The following is a 14,070-nucleotide window of genomic DNA, read 5'->3' as shown; positions in this document are numbered from 1 at the left end:
TATTACATAAAAACCATATATGTGCATGGTAGAAAGTTAGGAAATACAGATAAGCAAAAATAAGAATAACACTCTATTCCTACCACCTCGAGATTCCTACTGCTAACACCTTGAATTGGTCTTTTCTCTCTTTTCTAAGAGCTCAGCATGGGCCTAGCAGTGAACAGAACCTCCATGATTGTTGAAGGAATGAACAGAAATAATTCCTTGCCTCTAAATTAGAAGATACAATAAGGTGATCTCGAAAAAAACTCCCCTATAAAAATCTAGAGAAACAGAGTAGGGCAGTGAATGAAAGCATGATATCTGTAGTGTACATGTGTGTATACATATGTGTGTGTGTATATACATAATCACTCAGCCCAGGGCCTGGCACGTTAAGAAGACTCAGTAAACAGGACCATTGTTATCATCAAAATTGCTAAAAAGAAATAAAAAGCCTCCTTTCATTGGAAAGTTGGGGAAAGAAAGAGATTTTACAGATAAGGAAATGGAGTCAGAGAGAAGAGGCTTGCTTGGGCACCACAGCCAATCATCACCCCCCCCCCCCACTTATTTGGCTCTCAACTCTGGAAGGTCACTAAGGAGTTAATAGAGCAGTGGACTCAGAGCTGGGTATCTAGGTTCCAATCCTTGTTCCATTCACCAGCTGTGTGCTCCTAGGCAAGTCACTTCACTGTCCTAGCCCTCAGTTTACTTGTCTGTAAAATGGGGATAATAGGTCCTTGCTGGGTTGTAGCAAGGGAAGGAGAAATTGTAAATGTATCTAGCCCAATGCTGACACATAGCAGTAGCTCAGGGTGGCAGTTCCAGGTCAAGGGAATGGTTGTTAGTTAACTCACCTCCAGAAAGGCAGGAACCAGGGAGCGGGAAAGGTGTCCTGAGTGGGGGATCCAGGTCTCAGAGTTCTTAGACTCCTCTCTAGGAAGGAGAATCCTCTATTCTGCTTCCCAAGCAGCTATGGGGTGGGGGGGTACCAGTGTACAGGGAACACTGAACTATTGCCACAAATTATGGAGGAAATTGTCCTCATCTGAACTTTGTGTCTGAAAGTGCACACTCTAAAGTCAGACTATGTGGATTCAAATCTGCCTCTACTATTTACTATAGGACAAGTGACTTATCTGGGCCTCAGTTTTCTCATCTCTAAAATGGAAATAATAATAGTACTTATCTCACAAAGTTGTTGAAATGATTTTGTGAGATTATGCATGTAGTGCTCTCAGAATATTAATATTAGCTCAGTATTAGCTATTTTGCTGTGTGTGGTCCGAAATTGTTAGAGTTGACATTCTCAACTCAGAATGATGGACAGATGGGCCCTAATTGCCTTCTCAGGAAGATAAGTGCAGTTAACTCCAAGTTTGGGTCCAAGTTAAATTGGACAACTGTGAGAGAAGAGGGCTGAGTTAAATAAGAGTTGAACAACAGTATGGCACTATCTGGTTGTTCTGTTTGTCTTCTATGTGCTACATTGTTTAAAATTAAGGTTTAAAAATTAAGTTCTCTCTGGAAAAGGAAACTATTAACAGTTTTATTGGAAATGGCTCTGAGTTTAATGGTCTTTTAAAGCCCACTGTGAAAGAATAAGATGTGGGACAGGGTTGCAGGGAGGTGGCAGAGGATCTTCGTGAGGGTGATGGCAGGAGATGGGAAAGTCCTTGGCCAGTAAGGGGAGGGAGGGAGTCCTGGTGCCGGCCCCATGGCCATGCTCCAGGGAAGCGGCTAGTCCAAGAGTAGGTAGCTGCCTGATATCCCAAGAAACATAGGATCCTATGTACAAGGAGTTCCAACCCAGAGATTCTGGTGCCCACTGTGGTACAGGGCAGAACCCCTGGACTTTAAGGATACACTGTGGGCTTGGTCATTGTTGCCAACAGCAGTGATGATGAACTATAGATTAGATCCTACCCACCACCAACACACATACACACACACACACACACACACACACACGCACGCACACACATATACACCCCAGTTATCCAGGCAACACCTAATGAACTGAGGTGTGCCCTTGAGAGTGGAAGAAAGCCCCAGTGGTGACGGAGATGGGATTTCTGTTTATAGTCATACATTAAGTTGTTTTTAGAATGGCCGGGTGTGGTGGCTCACGCCTGTAATCCTAGCATTCTGGGGGGCCAAGGGGGGAGGATCGTTTGAGCTCAGGAGTTCGAGACCAGCCTGAACAAGAGCGAGACCCCGTCTCTACTAAAAATAGAAAAAAATTATATGGACAGCTAAAAATATACATAGAAAAAATTAGCTGGGCATGGTGGCGCATGCCTGTAGTCCCAGCTACTCGGGAGGCTGAGGCAGTAGGATTGCTTGAGCCCAGGAGTTTGAGGTTGCTGTGAGCTAGGCTGAGGCCATGGCACTCACTCTAGCCTGGGCAACAGAGTGAGACTCTGTCTCAAAAAAGAAAGAAAGAAAGAAATATTTGAATATTTGTTTCAAGGGGTGCCTGACCAACTTAGCCAGACTGGCACCCATGTGTTTTGGTCTAGTGGCTAGAGTCCCCTCTGAAGCTTGCTGGTGCATTCCCCACCCCCTCACCCCATCTTACTTCCAGACTTGGTAAGTAGGTGGTTTTTGGAATTACACAGACCTCAGGTTAAGTTCTGTCACTAGCTGTGTGACCTTGGACAAGTTACTGTACTTAACTTCTCTGAACCTGCTTATTCATCAGTAAAATGATGCACTTCCTCACAGGAGTTGTTAGGAATATGAAATCAATAGGGTGGTTTTCAAATTATGTCCTGGAGAACCTAAAATCAGACAATCTAGTGTTTTCCAAACTCCATTCATATCCAATATTCCCAACCTTTAAAAAATTTGTGTACCACCTGTACTACTATTTACTTAATATTGTCCTTTAAAAATATCAAGTCACTTTTTTTTTTTTTTTTTTGAGACAGAGTCTCATTCTGTCACCCAAGCTAGAGTGCCAAGGCATCAGCCCAGCTCACAGCAACCTCAAACTCCCGGGCTCAAGCGATCCTCCTGCCTCAGCCTCCCGAGTAGCTGGGACTACAGGCATGTGCCACCATGCCTGGCTAATATTTTTTGTTTGTTTCTATTTTTAGTTGGCTGACTAATTTTTTCTATTTTTAGTAGAGACAGGGTGTAACTCTTGCTCAGGCTGGTCTTGAACTCCTATCTTCGAGGAATCCTCTCACCTCGGCCTCCCAGAGTGCTAGGATTGTAGGCATGAGCCACGGAGCCCAGCCTCAAGTCACTTTTTTATTGAAAAAATGTATTCAAGCCAGCGCGGTGGCTCACACCTGTAATCCTAGCACTCTGGGTGGCCGAGGTGGGAGGATCGCTTGAGGCCAGGAGTTCGAGACCAGCCTGAGCAAGAACGAGATCCCGTCTCTACTAAAAATAGAAAGAAATTATATGGACAGCTAAAAATATATATAGAAAAATTAGCCAGGCATGGTGGTGCATGCCTGTAGTCCCAGCTACTCGAGAAGCTTAAGCCCAGGACTTTGAGGTTGCAGTGATTGAGGCTGACGCCATGGCACTCTAGCCCGGGCAACAGAGTGAGACTCTGTCTCAAAAAAAAGAAGAAAAAAATGTATTCAAAAAAGAAACTTTAATCACTATCATAAATAGAAAATACCTATGCCTTACCCTAGAGTGGTAAAAATACATACAACAAAATCAAAACAATGCTATTCAATTCCAGCTGGCCGTGGTTACAGGCGAAACTCTAAGCTCAAGGCCTTGATTTTGTTTGTTAAAAAAAGGCTATCTCAGTCACAAAAGGCTGCATATACATGGCCTTATATGAAATACCCAAAATAAGCAAATCTAGAGAACAGAAATTAGATTAGTCCTAGCCTAGGGCTGAAGGGGGAGGAAGGGATGGGAGTTACTGCTAATGGGTATGGTTTCTTTTAGAGGTGATCAAAATGTTCTGAAATTGACTGTGTTGATAGTTGCAAAACAGTGGAATACTAAGAACCACTGAATTGTATGGCGTGTGAACTGTATGTCAATAAAGCTATTATTTTAAAAAAATATACGGAGAAAGGTGTAGCTGTTAAGTCTGATTCTTTCTCTTTGAGGTAATTAAAGGGATTCAAAGATACTGAACCAGGACAACTGCTATTTAACTCAGCCGGGTCTCTGAACTAGCGGTATGAATCTTGCCCCTTTGTGAAAGGATTCATTAGTAAGCATTTGATGCTAGCTGATATTCCAAAAAACAGATCTGCCAGTCAAGTCAGACTAACCTGGGTTCCTATGTTTTCGACTGAGCCACTGACCTGCCTCATGACACTGGAGAAGTCACCCCCATCTTCTCATCTGCAAAGTGTGGGTGATAGCTCCTGCCTCACAGAGTGGCAGTGAGAACGAGAATGCGTGTAAGGCGCCCGACCACAGTGAGCGCTCTCAACGGTGGCTCTTGGCAGAAATGTCCCTGGACGACTCCCGCAGCACTAGCGCTAGGAATCAGGACTGTGGCATTGAACTCTGCTTCTGCCCCCCGAGCGGGGAGGTGCAGGGAGCCTGGCCCCGCTAGTCCAGAGTAACGTCCCCCTCTGGGTCTGTCTCCTGCGTAGGGGGTACAGTGGATCCCAAGGCGCAAGTGAGCTGAAGAAACCGAGCGTCCGGAGCTAGCCCCAGGCTCCTCGCGCCCCTGTTACAGCCGGGGAAACCGAGGCCCAGAGAGGGCCTAGAGGGTGCCACGGTCAGAAGGGCTGGCGCGGCCCCTGCGGGAGGGCCTGGCCCGGAGCCGAGATCCCGCCGCAGCGCGGGCAGAGGCTGAGCGACGCCCCCCGCCGCGGCCGGCCGCAGCCGGACAGCCAGCCCCACCGCGGCGGGCGGCCACCGCTCGGCAGCGGCGGGTCCCCAACGGCGGCCCGCGCGACCCGCCCCCGGGGCGCCAGCCCCCCGCCGGAAGTCCGCCCCCGGCCCCTCTAGCACGCGCGAGGGTGCTCGGTGGCCTTAACCCTTCCCACGGCCGCGCCGCGCTCCTTTGTTCCCGGGGAGCCGCGCAGAGGCCGTGCGCGCGCAGGGCCCGGGTGCGCCCCGCCGGGGCTGGTGCACGCGGTGCACCCGCGTCTCGCCGGCTCCCTCGCAAGAGCTTACAATAGATCCATTAAAACCTCAGCCGGTCATTTCAGATTACAGCGGAATTTTACTTTCACTTTGTCATTTTTTGGCACTGCATTTCCGACACTTTCTAGAGTGCATGTAATACTACTGGTGATTCCAAAAAGTAAAGGTTGAAAAGATTCAGTTTACACCGACTTGGTTTACATTCAGCTTTTCGGGCTCAAAGATGTGTGACCCCAAAGATGAGGAAAAGATTATCGGCTCCATTTTTCAGATGAGGCACATAAGGTCTAGACAGGGGAGGTGATTTGCCCAAATCACAGTTATTACAAATCAGTCTGAGTTTGGAATACCTCCACTCCCATCCTGTGTGCTGAGGCTCTGCTACACAGCTGTCGGCCTGGAACAAAGGAGGGGCTCGACGAGGAAAACACTAGGAACTGTGCCCGGCCCCTGTGCCAGCCCTGGCGGGGTCCTGGGGTCCGCAACCAGGTATATCGCTGCCTTCACAGACATGCACAGAGAGACCCAGTTAGCTGATGTGGCGATTCTGCCAGCTGCTGAGTATGCCCATTCCAAGTGTGCATTCTGGAACTGGGAAATAACCACAGGATGAGCTTGGGGACCCACTGGGCCCACTGTGAGATGAACTGGAGCTAAACGCCATTGACCACCTGACCTCAGTGACCTTTTGGGTCTCCAGGAGAACCGAATCAGATGCTATAGTAGAAATGTAACCAGAAAAGGAGTAGGATTTTGCCAGTAGAAGAAAGGAGATTTATCATTCGTTTATCATTAATGAGCACCTACTGTTTACCAGGCATTACTGTATGCCCTAGGAAGACAGAGATGAATGAGACAGATGTGGCCTCATTCTAGCAGGGGAAGTGAGATGTGGAATGAAAGAGGAAGTACAGTGGCCAAGCAGGGACCTGACCTGGTTTGAAGGTCAGGGAAAGTTCCAGGAAGAGGTAAGGTGAAACCCAAGGCCTGAGAGATAAGAAAACATTGGCCAGGAGGGGAGAGGAAGGGAGGAAGGAGGAAGGGAAGAGCTTCCCAGGCAGAGGGAGCAGCAAGTGCTAAGGTGGGAAACAGCCCGGGCAGCTTCCTTGGGTTAGAAGTTATGTGTGTTAGGCCGGGTACGGTGGCTCACGCCTGTAATCCCAGCACTCTGGGAGGCCGAGGCAGGTGGATCGTTTGAGCTCAGGAGTTTGAGACCAGCCTGAGCAACAGCGAGACCCCCATTTCTACTAAAAATAGAAAGAAATTAGCTGGACAACTAAAAATACGTAGAAAAAATTAGCCGGGCATGGTGGCGCACGCCTGTAGTCCCAGCTACTCGGGAGGCTGAGGCAGTAGGATTGCTTGAGCCCAGGAGTTTGAGGTTGCTGTGAGGTAGGCTGACGCCATGGCACGCTAGCCTGGGCAACAGAGTGAGACTCTGTCACAAAAAAAAAAAAAAGAAGTTATGTGTGTTAGATGGTAGAGGGCTCGGGCAGAGGGGCAAGAGAGGTGGACAGGCCCCAAATTGAGTAGGACCTTGGCTGCCATGATGAGGATCTTGGTGGGAGAACTCCATGAGCAAAGGCAGGTGTGGCAAGTGGCTCATGTGGCTGGAGGGCAGGAAGATGAGGATTCCTAAAAGAGTAAGTGAGGAGGCAGAGAAAGAGAGCAGAAGCCGGGCCTGGAAGGCCTCAAATGCCCAAAGCTCAGCCATTAACCTGTAAGCCATGCTCAGGAACATCAACGAGAAGAGTAAGACACTAGGGAGTGGTGGGGATTGCGGTGACGGAGAGCACATGCTCCACCTCCAGGGGTCGCCAGTGTTCTGCACCCCAGCGCCATGACCACTTCAGGGGGCAAAGTCAATGTCTCAGAACGTCTGCTTTCAAGGGTAACCAGAGTCCAGATTTTTACACAAAATCACTTGATTTTAAATGTTGGCATCATATTCAACACTACATAAGCCAAGCCAATCACATCCATAGGCTCATGGTTCCCAAATTTTGCAGCACATTAGCATCACCTGAGGAGCTTTCAAAAATCCCAATGCCCAAGTCACACATGATACCAATTTAAAATGTCTTGTGTGGGCCGGGCGCAGTGGCTCATGCCTGTAATCCTAGCACTCTGGGTGGCTGAGGCGGGTGGATCGCTCAAGGTCAGGAGTTTGAGACCAGCCTGAGCAAGAGCAAGACCCTGTCTCTACTAAAAATAGAAAGAAATGATCTGGACAGCTAAAAATATATATATAGAAAAAATTAGCCGGGCATGGTGGCGCATGCCTGTAGTCCCAGCTACTCGGGAGGCTGAGGCAGGAGGATCGCTTGAGCCCAGGAGTTTGAGGTTGCTGTGAGCTGGGCTGATGCCACGGCACTCACTCTAGCCCGGGCAACAGAGCAAGACTCTGTCTCAAAAAAAAATGATAAATAAATAAAATATAAAAAAATAAAATAAAATGTCTTGTGTGGAAGCCAGACATCAGAATTTTAAAAAGATTCCCTGAGTGGTTCCAACGTACAGCAGCTTAAGAACCACTGCCGTAGGCTGAGAATATGCTGTGAGTTGCCAAGCAAAGCCATGGGGAGCTATGGGAGGTTTTAGAGCAGTTTGGCGTTTAAGGAAAATCAATTCTTAGGAGGAAAGGAGTGTAGTCTTGGGTGAGAAGGGGCCTGGACCCCAAGGGCAGTGGCAGAATCCTGCTGGGGTGACAAGCCATCCCAATATGCCCAGGGCTGAGGGATTTCCTGGGACATGGAACTCGCAGTGACCAGGAAAGTCCTTGATCCTGCCCCTGGGGAGACTGATGCCACAGACTTCCCATTCTAGAAATTCCTGGGAAAAGGCTGTCTATCCCCCCGGGGTGCACACACTCAGGTCTCTAAGCTCCAAGCTTGACGGGCTTGTGCAGGGAGCTGGAGGTGGGGGGTGGGGGGACGACTTGGCGCCATCTGCTCTGCAGCTAGCAGTGTGAGGCTGGTCTGCGGAGTGCAAGCCCGCGGCAGAGAGGGCGGACTGCTCATCCACAGGGCAGTGCAGGTGCCTCCCGGGGACGTGATCCTGAGTGGCAGAAAGGAGACAGAAAGGAGCACACAGTCTAATTCCACTTATATGAAGTTCCAGAACAGGGTGACTTAAACGGTGGTTTAAAAACAAAATTGGAACAGTGGGTGCCTCTGGGGAGATAGGGATGGGAAGGGGCAGTAGGGAGCTTTCTCGGTGACAGATGATGTCCTGGGTTCGGGAAGTGTTCCCTTATGCAGATGTCTGCTTTGTGAAAACTCACCAAATCGTACGGCTAGCACTGTGCATTTTACTATGTGGATATTTTACCTGAAAAGGGGGGGAAATCCCTCCAAATAAATACTGGACTCTTGTTAGCAATGTGTGTGCCGAAGTGTCCTAAGGGTGGTATACTATGGTCTGCAACTTGTTTTGAAATGTATCAAGAAAATCAGATGAATGGATATGGGTACATAACACGTTATAGGACTAGGCAGTGGGGGGGGGTGTTACCTGTACCGTTCTTTCAACTACTGAATTCTCTCATTTTTAAATTTTTCTGTATGTTTAAAACTTTTTATAAGAAAACCTAACTCTGGTCATGTCGTTCTCTGCTCAGACCCGTCAACATGTTCTTCGCTGCACCCAAACTAAAAGCCAAAGTCCTGGCGATGCCCTCCAAGCAGGATGACCATACATTCTGGGTATCCCAGCATCCGCCTGCTCTCTGGCATAATCACTAAGGCCTCTTTTACTCTCTGAAGTGTCCTGGTCTGAATGGCAGGCGAAGTGCTTGTGCTGCCCGACAGGCCCCAGCTGACCCGAACTCACTCCCCTGCTCCCTCCCTCCCTGTGTCCACCACACTGCTTCTCCTTGACGCTGGCTGTCCCCTCTGCCTGCCCCAGATACTCACAAGGCTCTGTCCCTCACCACCTTCAAGCTTCTCTTCAAAGTCGCCTTAGTGAGGCCTCCCCTGACCTCTCTACTTAAAATGGCAACCTGCTCTCCCCATCTCCCTTACCACGCTTGGCTTTTCCCAAAGTGTTTATAGCTCCCACGTATGACATCATTTATGGAAGGCAAGCTCTGTCAGGCGGGGATTTTTCTCTGTTCTGGTTATGCTGTCTCCCCAAGGACTAGAACAGCGCCCAGCAAACAGCAAGCGTACAATAAATAGACGTTGCCAGGAATAAAGGAAATCCTCTGCCCTCAGGGGGCTCCCAGTCTGGTGCTGAAGACCCTGTGGCCGCAGACCAAGAGGTAGCAGCCGGCTCCACGAAGTGGCAGAGGAGGGGGTGGGGCTGACTGAGAGGGGAGGAGAGGACACCAGAAGCTGAGGCTGGAAAAACATTTGCCAGGTGAAGAGGAGAGAGAAGGGCACCCCTGGCAGAGCAGACAGCATGAGCAAAGCCCAGAGGTGAGAAGCAGCGGAGTGCGCTGGGGCGGGTACAAGCAGTTCAGAGGGGCTGTGCGTGGGCTGGAAGTAGCAGAAAATAGCAAGGAGGAAGGTTTTAGCCAGGTGCAGCAGCATGCACGGGTTTGCGTTTCTGGGAGGAGCATGGATTAGAGGTGAGCAAGAGTGAAGCAGGGAACCTCACCAGAAGGCTGTTAAAATAGTTTTCCTGGCATCTAGTAAAGCAGTGTGGCCCTGAAGAAAGGGGCAGACTGGAGAATTATTCAGGACAGATACATAACAGGACAGGGTGGCTCCTGGAAGTTGACTCTGGACTCCTACTGTTCCCTCCTTGGCTGGCTCCTGGGATTGTGGGGCCATCCATGGGTACAGGGGACAGCAGGAACGGGTTGGGGGCAAGATGAGGCTGAGTCTGTGGGACACCCCAGTGGAGGTGCTCTTTGCGTCTGGGGGTAGGGGCAGAACTCAGAGGCAGGGGTTAGGGACCGTTAATTCAAAGGGAGAGTGCTAATGAGGTGAGGAGCCCTGCCAGGGCAAGAGACGCTTAAGAGATCAGGAGGAGGAGAGAGAGACCAAGGATGGACAGGCATGGAGGGGCAGTGGTGGCCAGGGCAGAGAGCCAGGGGTGGAAGGATGTCCAAAAACAGAGTGTGCATTTCAGGAGGGGGCAGGGAGGGCAGGGCAAGGTGAAGAACCAGGGGTGTGGCTATGGAAAAGCTGGCTTTTATACCAGGTCAGAGAGCGGGCCACAGAGAGTGTGGGGGCAGGCCTGGGCTCAGGGACAGTTGTTTATGACCAGGAGAGGGACAAGAATTGGGGAGACTCAACTTTTGCCTCTTAAGGCTGCTCAGAAAGGGACAACCACCCCATCCAGTGCCAGGATCTTCCTTCCCAGCCTCACTGACAGGCAAGTCTCTGGCTCTATCCCCACACCTGGTATCCTCATCTGTAGGATGGGGCAATAGGAAAAACAACTGCCATTTACTGAGCACTTACTATGTACCAAGTCAAGGACTCTCTCTCCAAGTATTGCCTCATTTAATCCTCACAGCATGGGCTGGGCGAGGTGGCTCATGCCTATAATCCTAGCACTCTGGAAGGCCCAGGCAGGAGGATTGCTTGAGGTCAGGAGTTCAGGAAGAGCGTGGGCAAGAGCAAGACCCCATCTGTACAAAAAGAAAAATTAGCCGGGCATGGTGGCACACACCTGTAGTCTCAGGTACTTGGGAGGCTGAGGCAGGAGGATTGCTTGAGCCCAGGAGTTTGAGGTTGCAGTGAGCTATGATTGTGCCACTGTACTCTATCCCAGGCAACAGAGTGGGACCCTGTCTCAAAAAAGAAAAAAAAAAAAAAAAAAACAATCCTCATAGTAGTCTCACCAGGCTGATGTGACTATTATCACCATTTTATAGGTAAGAAAACTGCAACACAGAGAGGTTAAGTCACTTGCTCAAGGTCACACAGCAAATGAATGCAGATGCTGAGATTCAAACCCAGAACTGAATTCTGGGCTTTACCACTGTACCCTAACCCATACAAGGCACTTTAGAGTTTACAGAGCACTCTCATCACCCTGTGCAGCAGTTGAGGAGAGTAACGAGATGACCCACAAACCCAGAAAATGGCTGGTAGGCTGAATGACGGCCTTCCAAAGATGTCCACATCCTCATCCCCAGAACCTATGAATGTCACTTTACATGGCAAATGGGACTTTGCAGATGTGATTGAATTGAGGCTCTTGAGATGGGAAGAGTGTCCTGGATTATTCAAGTGGGCCCAAAGTAATCACAAGGGTCCTTATAAGAGGGAGGCCGGAGCGTCAGAGATGGAGATGTGACGACGGAAACAGAGACTGGCAGATGCTGCACTGCAGATGTGAACATGAGGGAGGGCCACAAGCCAAGGAATGCAGGTGGCCTCTAGAAGCTGGAAAAGGCAAAGAAACAGATTCTCCCTACAGCCTTGCTGACACCTTGACCTTAGCCCAGTGAGACTAATTTTTGACTTCTGACCTCCAGAACTATAAGATAATAAACTTTTGTAGCTTTAAGCCACTAGATACAGCAGCAACAGAAAACCAATACACCTATCATTGCACACCTGGCTCCACTGGCCAGCTCTGGCTCCACTACTACTACTGCAGCTGCTATTAGCAAACACCCTTACGTTTGTTAACAGTTCTTTAAAGCTCCAATTTGGTCCTCTCTGAACCTCAGTGTCTTCCTTTGTTAAAAATAAAAATAGGGCTAATACACCTGACCCTGGCTCTCTTGCAGGCACACAGTGAGGGGACTTTATATTATTTGAAGGTTCCCACAAACCACTGGGGCAGGTGAGGCCTAGTATTTGTCCTCATTGCTCAGATGAACAAACTAAGGCTCAGAGAGTAGAAATAGCCTGCCTAGAGCCACACAGATAGTGAGTAACAGAACCAGGACTTGAATCAGGGCTTCTGACTTTAGTTTTACCATACTGAGGTTCATGTCTCAGAGCCCAGCTCACATACCACCTCCTCGGAGAGGCCTTCCTAGATAACCCCAGCCCATGCATTTCTTCATTCATTCATCAAGGAGTTGCTATGACTGCTCTGTTCCCACTGTTGTGCTAGGGTGCTAGGTAAGGCTGGGGACCCAGTTCGGTTCTCAGGAGCCCACAGCCTAGTGGACAAGACAAATGTACAAACCAGCGATCCCAAAACAGCCTGGTAAATGCTGAAACAAAGAGAAGGAGCCCAAGGGGTTGTGGAAGCTTAACAAAAGGAGAAACTGAGCCTGGGGTCAGGGAAGGCTTCTTGGAGGAGGTGGTGATCGAGCTGGGGACAAGGAGCACTCCACCAGAAGTGTGGGCCAGGGGTTTCAGGTAGAGGAATGGCTAAGCAAAGGGAGGGAGGCACAATGCTGCACCTTCCTGAGGGCAGGGAATGAGTTGGGTCATCCCAGGCCCCCAAGTCCCTCTGGGCCGCTGTGTTCCTATGAATGAAATGGGACTCATGGTCCTAGCTGCCCAGAGCTTTGCTAATTGCTGGGCCCAGGGGAGGACCAAGCAGGAAGCAGAAGGTTCCTGGGATTCCCAGGGGAGGAGGGTGAAGGTCAGGGAAGGTCAAAGGTAAGGGGATAGGGCAGGTAGGGGGAGTACTGGAGAGGCAGGGTCCTGGCTCAAGTCCCCACCCCACAGCTGACTCTTGATGTGACTAGAGGAAGGTCCTCTCAGAGCCTCAGTGACCCCATCTGAGAAATGGAACATGAGACAAAACTGTCTCCAAAGACCCTCCCCAGCCCTGATGGGGAAATGACATGACACAAAATTACAAAAGGGTCTTTATTTGTAAAAAGCCAAAGGGGCCCTTGGGGCAACAGGACAGGCAGGCCGGCTTCTCAGGGATCGGGGGCATTTGGGCAGATGCGCTTGAGTGGGGGGGCGCCCTCCAAGTCCTCTGTGTCACCCTGGGCTGCCTCAGGGACAGGTGGCACTGGCTCAAAGACGGGGTAAGCTTCGGGGGCCTGGAGAGGAAGGGCGGACAGGCGTGAGCTCCACCCGGACCCGGGCGTCCAGCCTCCCGCCTCTGCCTCCTCCAAAGCCCCGCTCCGCTCCCCTCCCAGACCCAGGAGTCCAGCCCAGGGCCAGGTGCCCAAGGTGCAGACTCAGCAGGGCACGGAAAACAACAGCAACAATGACTGCAACAGTGTTTCAGGGCAAGAATCTGGTATTTGATATTTCTGGAAAATGCATCAAGGTAGCCCTTGTATAAAAAGTCAGAAGTTTATGAAGGACTTTCTTAAACTAATTTTATAGTTTAGGGTATTTTAAAAAAATACATGGAGGAGCACCATGATCTTTTCAGGCTTTTAATTGTCTTAAATCAGCCCTGATCCAGCCCTCAGGACTTCATCTCTAAAACACCCTTTCTTCTTCAGTCCCAAGGACCCAGCCTCTAAACCTTTAGCCGGGTCCTAGGTCTACATCCCCCTCCTGGACCTCGGGACACAGCCTCCAAGACTTCGGCTGCCCCGAAGCCCCCATTCCCTCCAAGAACTGGGAGTCCAGCCTTCTGGCCTCTCTCACCTCAGCCTCCAGCAATTCTGGAACAGGCTCCTCCTTGGTCAGCATCGGGGGTTCATCGGTGCCGCCGGCAGTCATGCTCCCAGGATCTGGAACATCAAGTTAACAAACATTGCCTGAACAGCCACTCTGTGCCACTAGCACAGACAGTGGGGGCAAACAGACACAAACGGGCACCAGTCACATATGCCACGGGGCTGTGGGAGCAGTGAGGAAGGGGCCAGAACCTGGCTGCAGCCCAGGAAGCAACATTTGTGTGGGATCCTGAAGGGTAAGTAGGGTTTTCTTCAGTAGACAGAGAGGAAGAACACATTTTAGGCAGAGGGAACACATGCTTAGTGAGCACAGTTTCTGGACTTGGGTTCAAATCCTGACCTTGGGCAAAGTACTTACTCTCCCTGGGCCTCAGTTTACTCATCTGTAAAATGGGGATAATGATAGCAGTTACCACATGAGACCACTGTGAGGATAAACTAACATAAAACAGGTAAAGCCCTTAGCACAGTGTTTGGCACATAGTAAGTGC

General features: G+C 50.0%; 1 protein-coding gene across 2 annotated transcripts in view; it reads right to left on the bottom strand.

The window, feature by feature from the left end:
• BCL7C (BAF chromatin remodeling complex subunit BCL7C) overlaps window positions 1-14,070 on the bottom strand; it is a 41,735-nt gene that overhangs the window by 24,578 nt on the left and 3,087 nt on the right. Inside the window, exons 5-6 of one of the 2 annotated variants that reach the window (XM_045543319.1) lie at window positions 13,548-13,633; window positions 12,790-12,985 (exon numbers count right to left, since the gene is read on the bottom strand). In XM_045543319.1, coding sequence (XP_045399275.1) covers window positions 12,860-12,985; window positions 13,548-13,633 — 212 coding nt within the window. In that variant the 3' untranslated portion in view covers window positions 12,790-12,859. Of the gene's footprint in view, window positions 1-12,789; window positions 12,986-13,547; window positions 13,634-14,070 lie in introns of those variants that run through there. The other variant, XM_045543317.1, reaches the window with a different exon arrangement.

This window comes from Lemur catta, chromosome 2 (genome assembly GCF_020740605.2).
Source record: "Lemur catta isolate mLemCat1 chromosome 2, mLemCat1.pri, whole genome shotgun sequence".
NCBI classification, from domain to species: domain Eukaryota; kingdom Metazoa; phylum Chordata; class Mammalia; order Primates; family Lemuridae; genus Lemur; species Lemur catta.
This window is presented reverse-complemented; position numbering and strand designations above follow the sequence as displayed.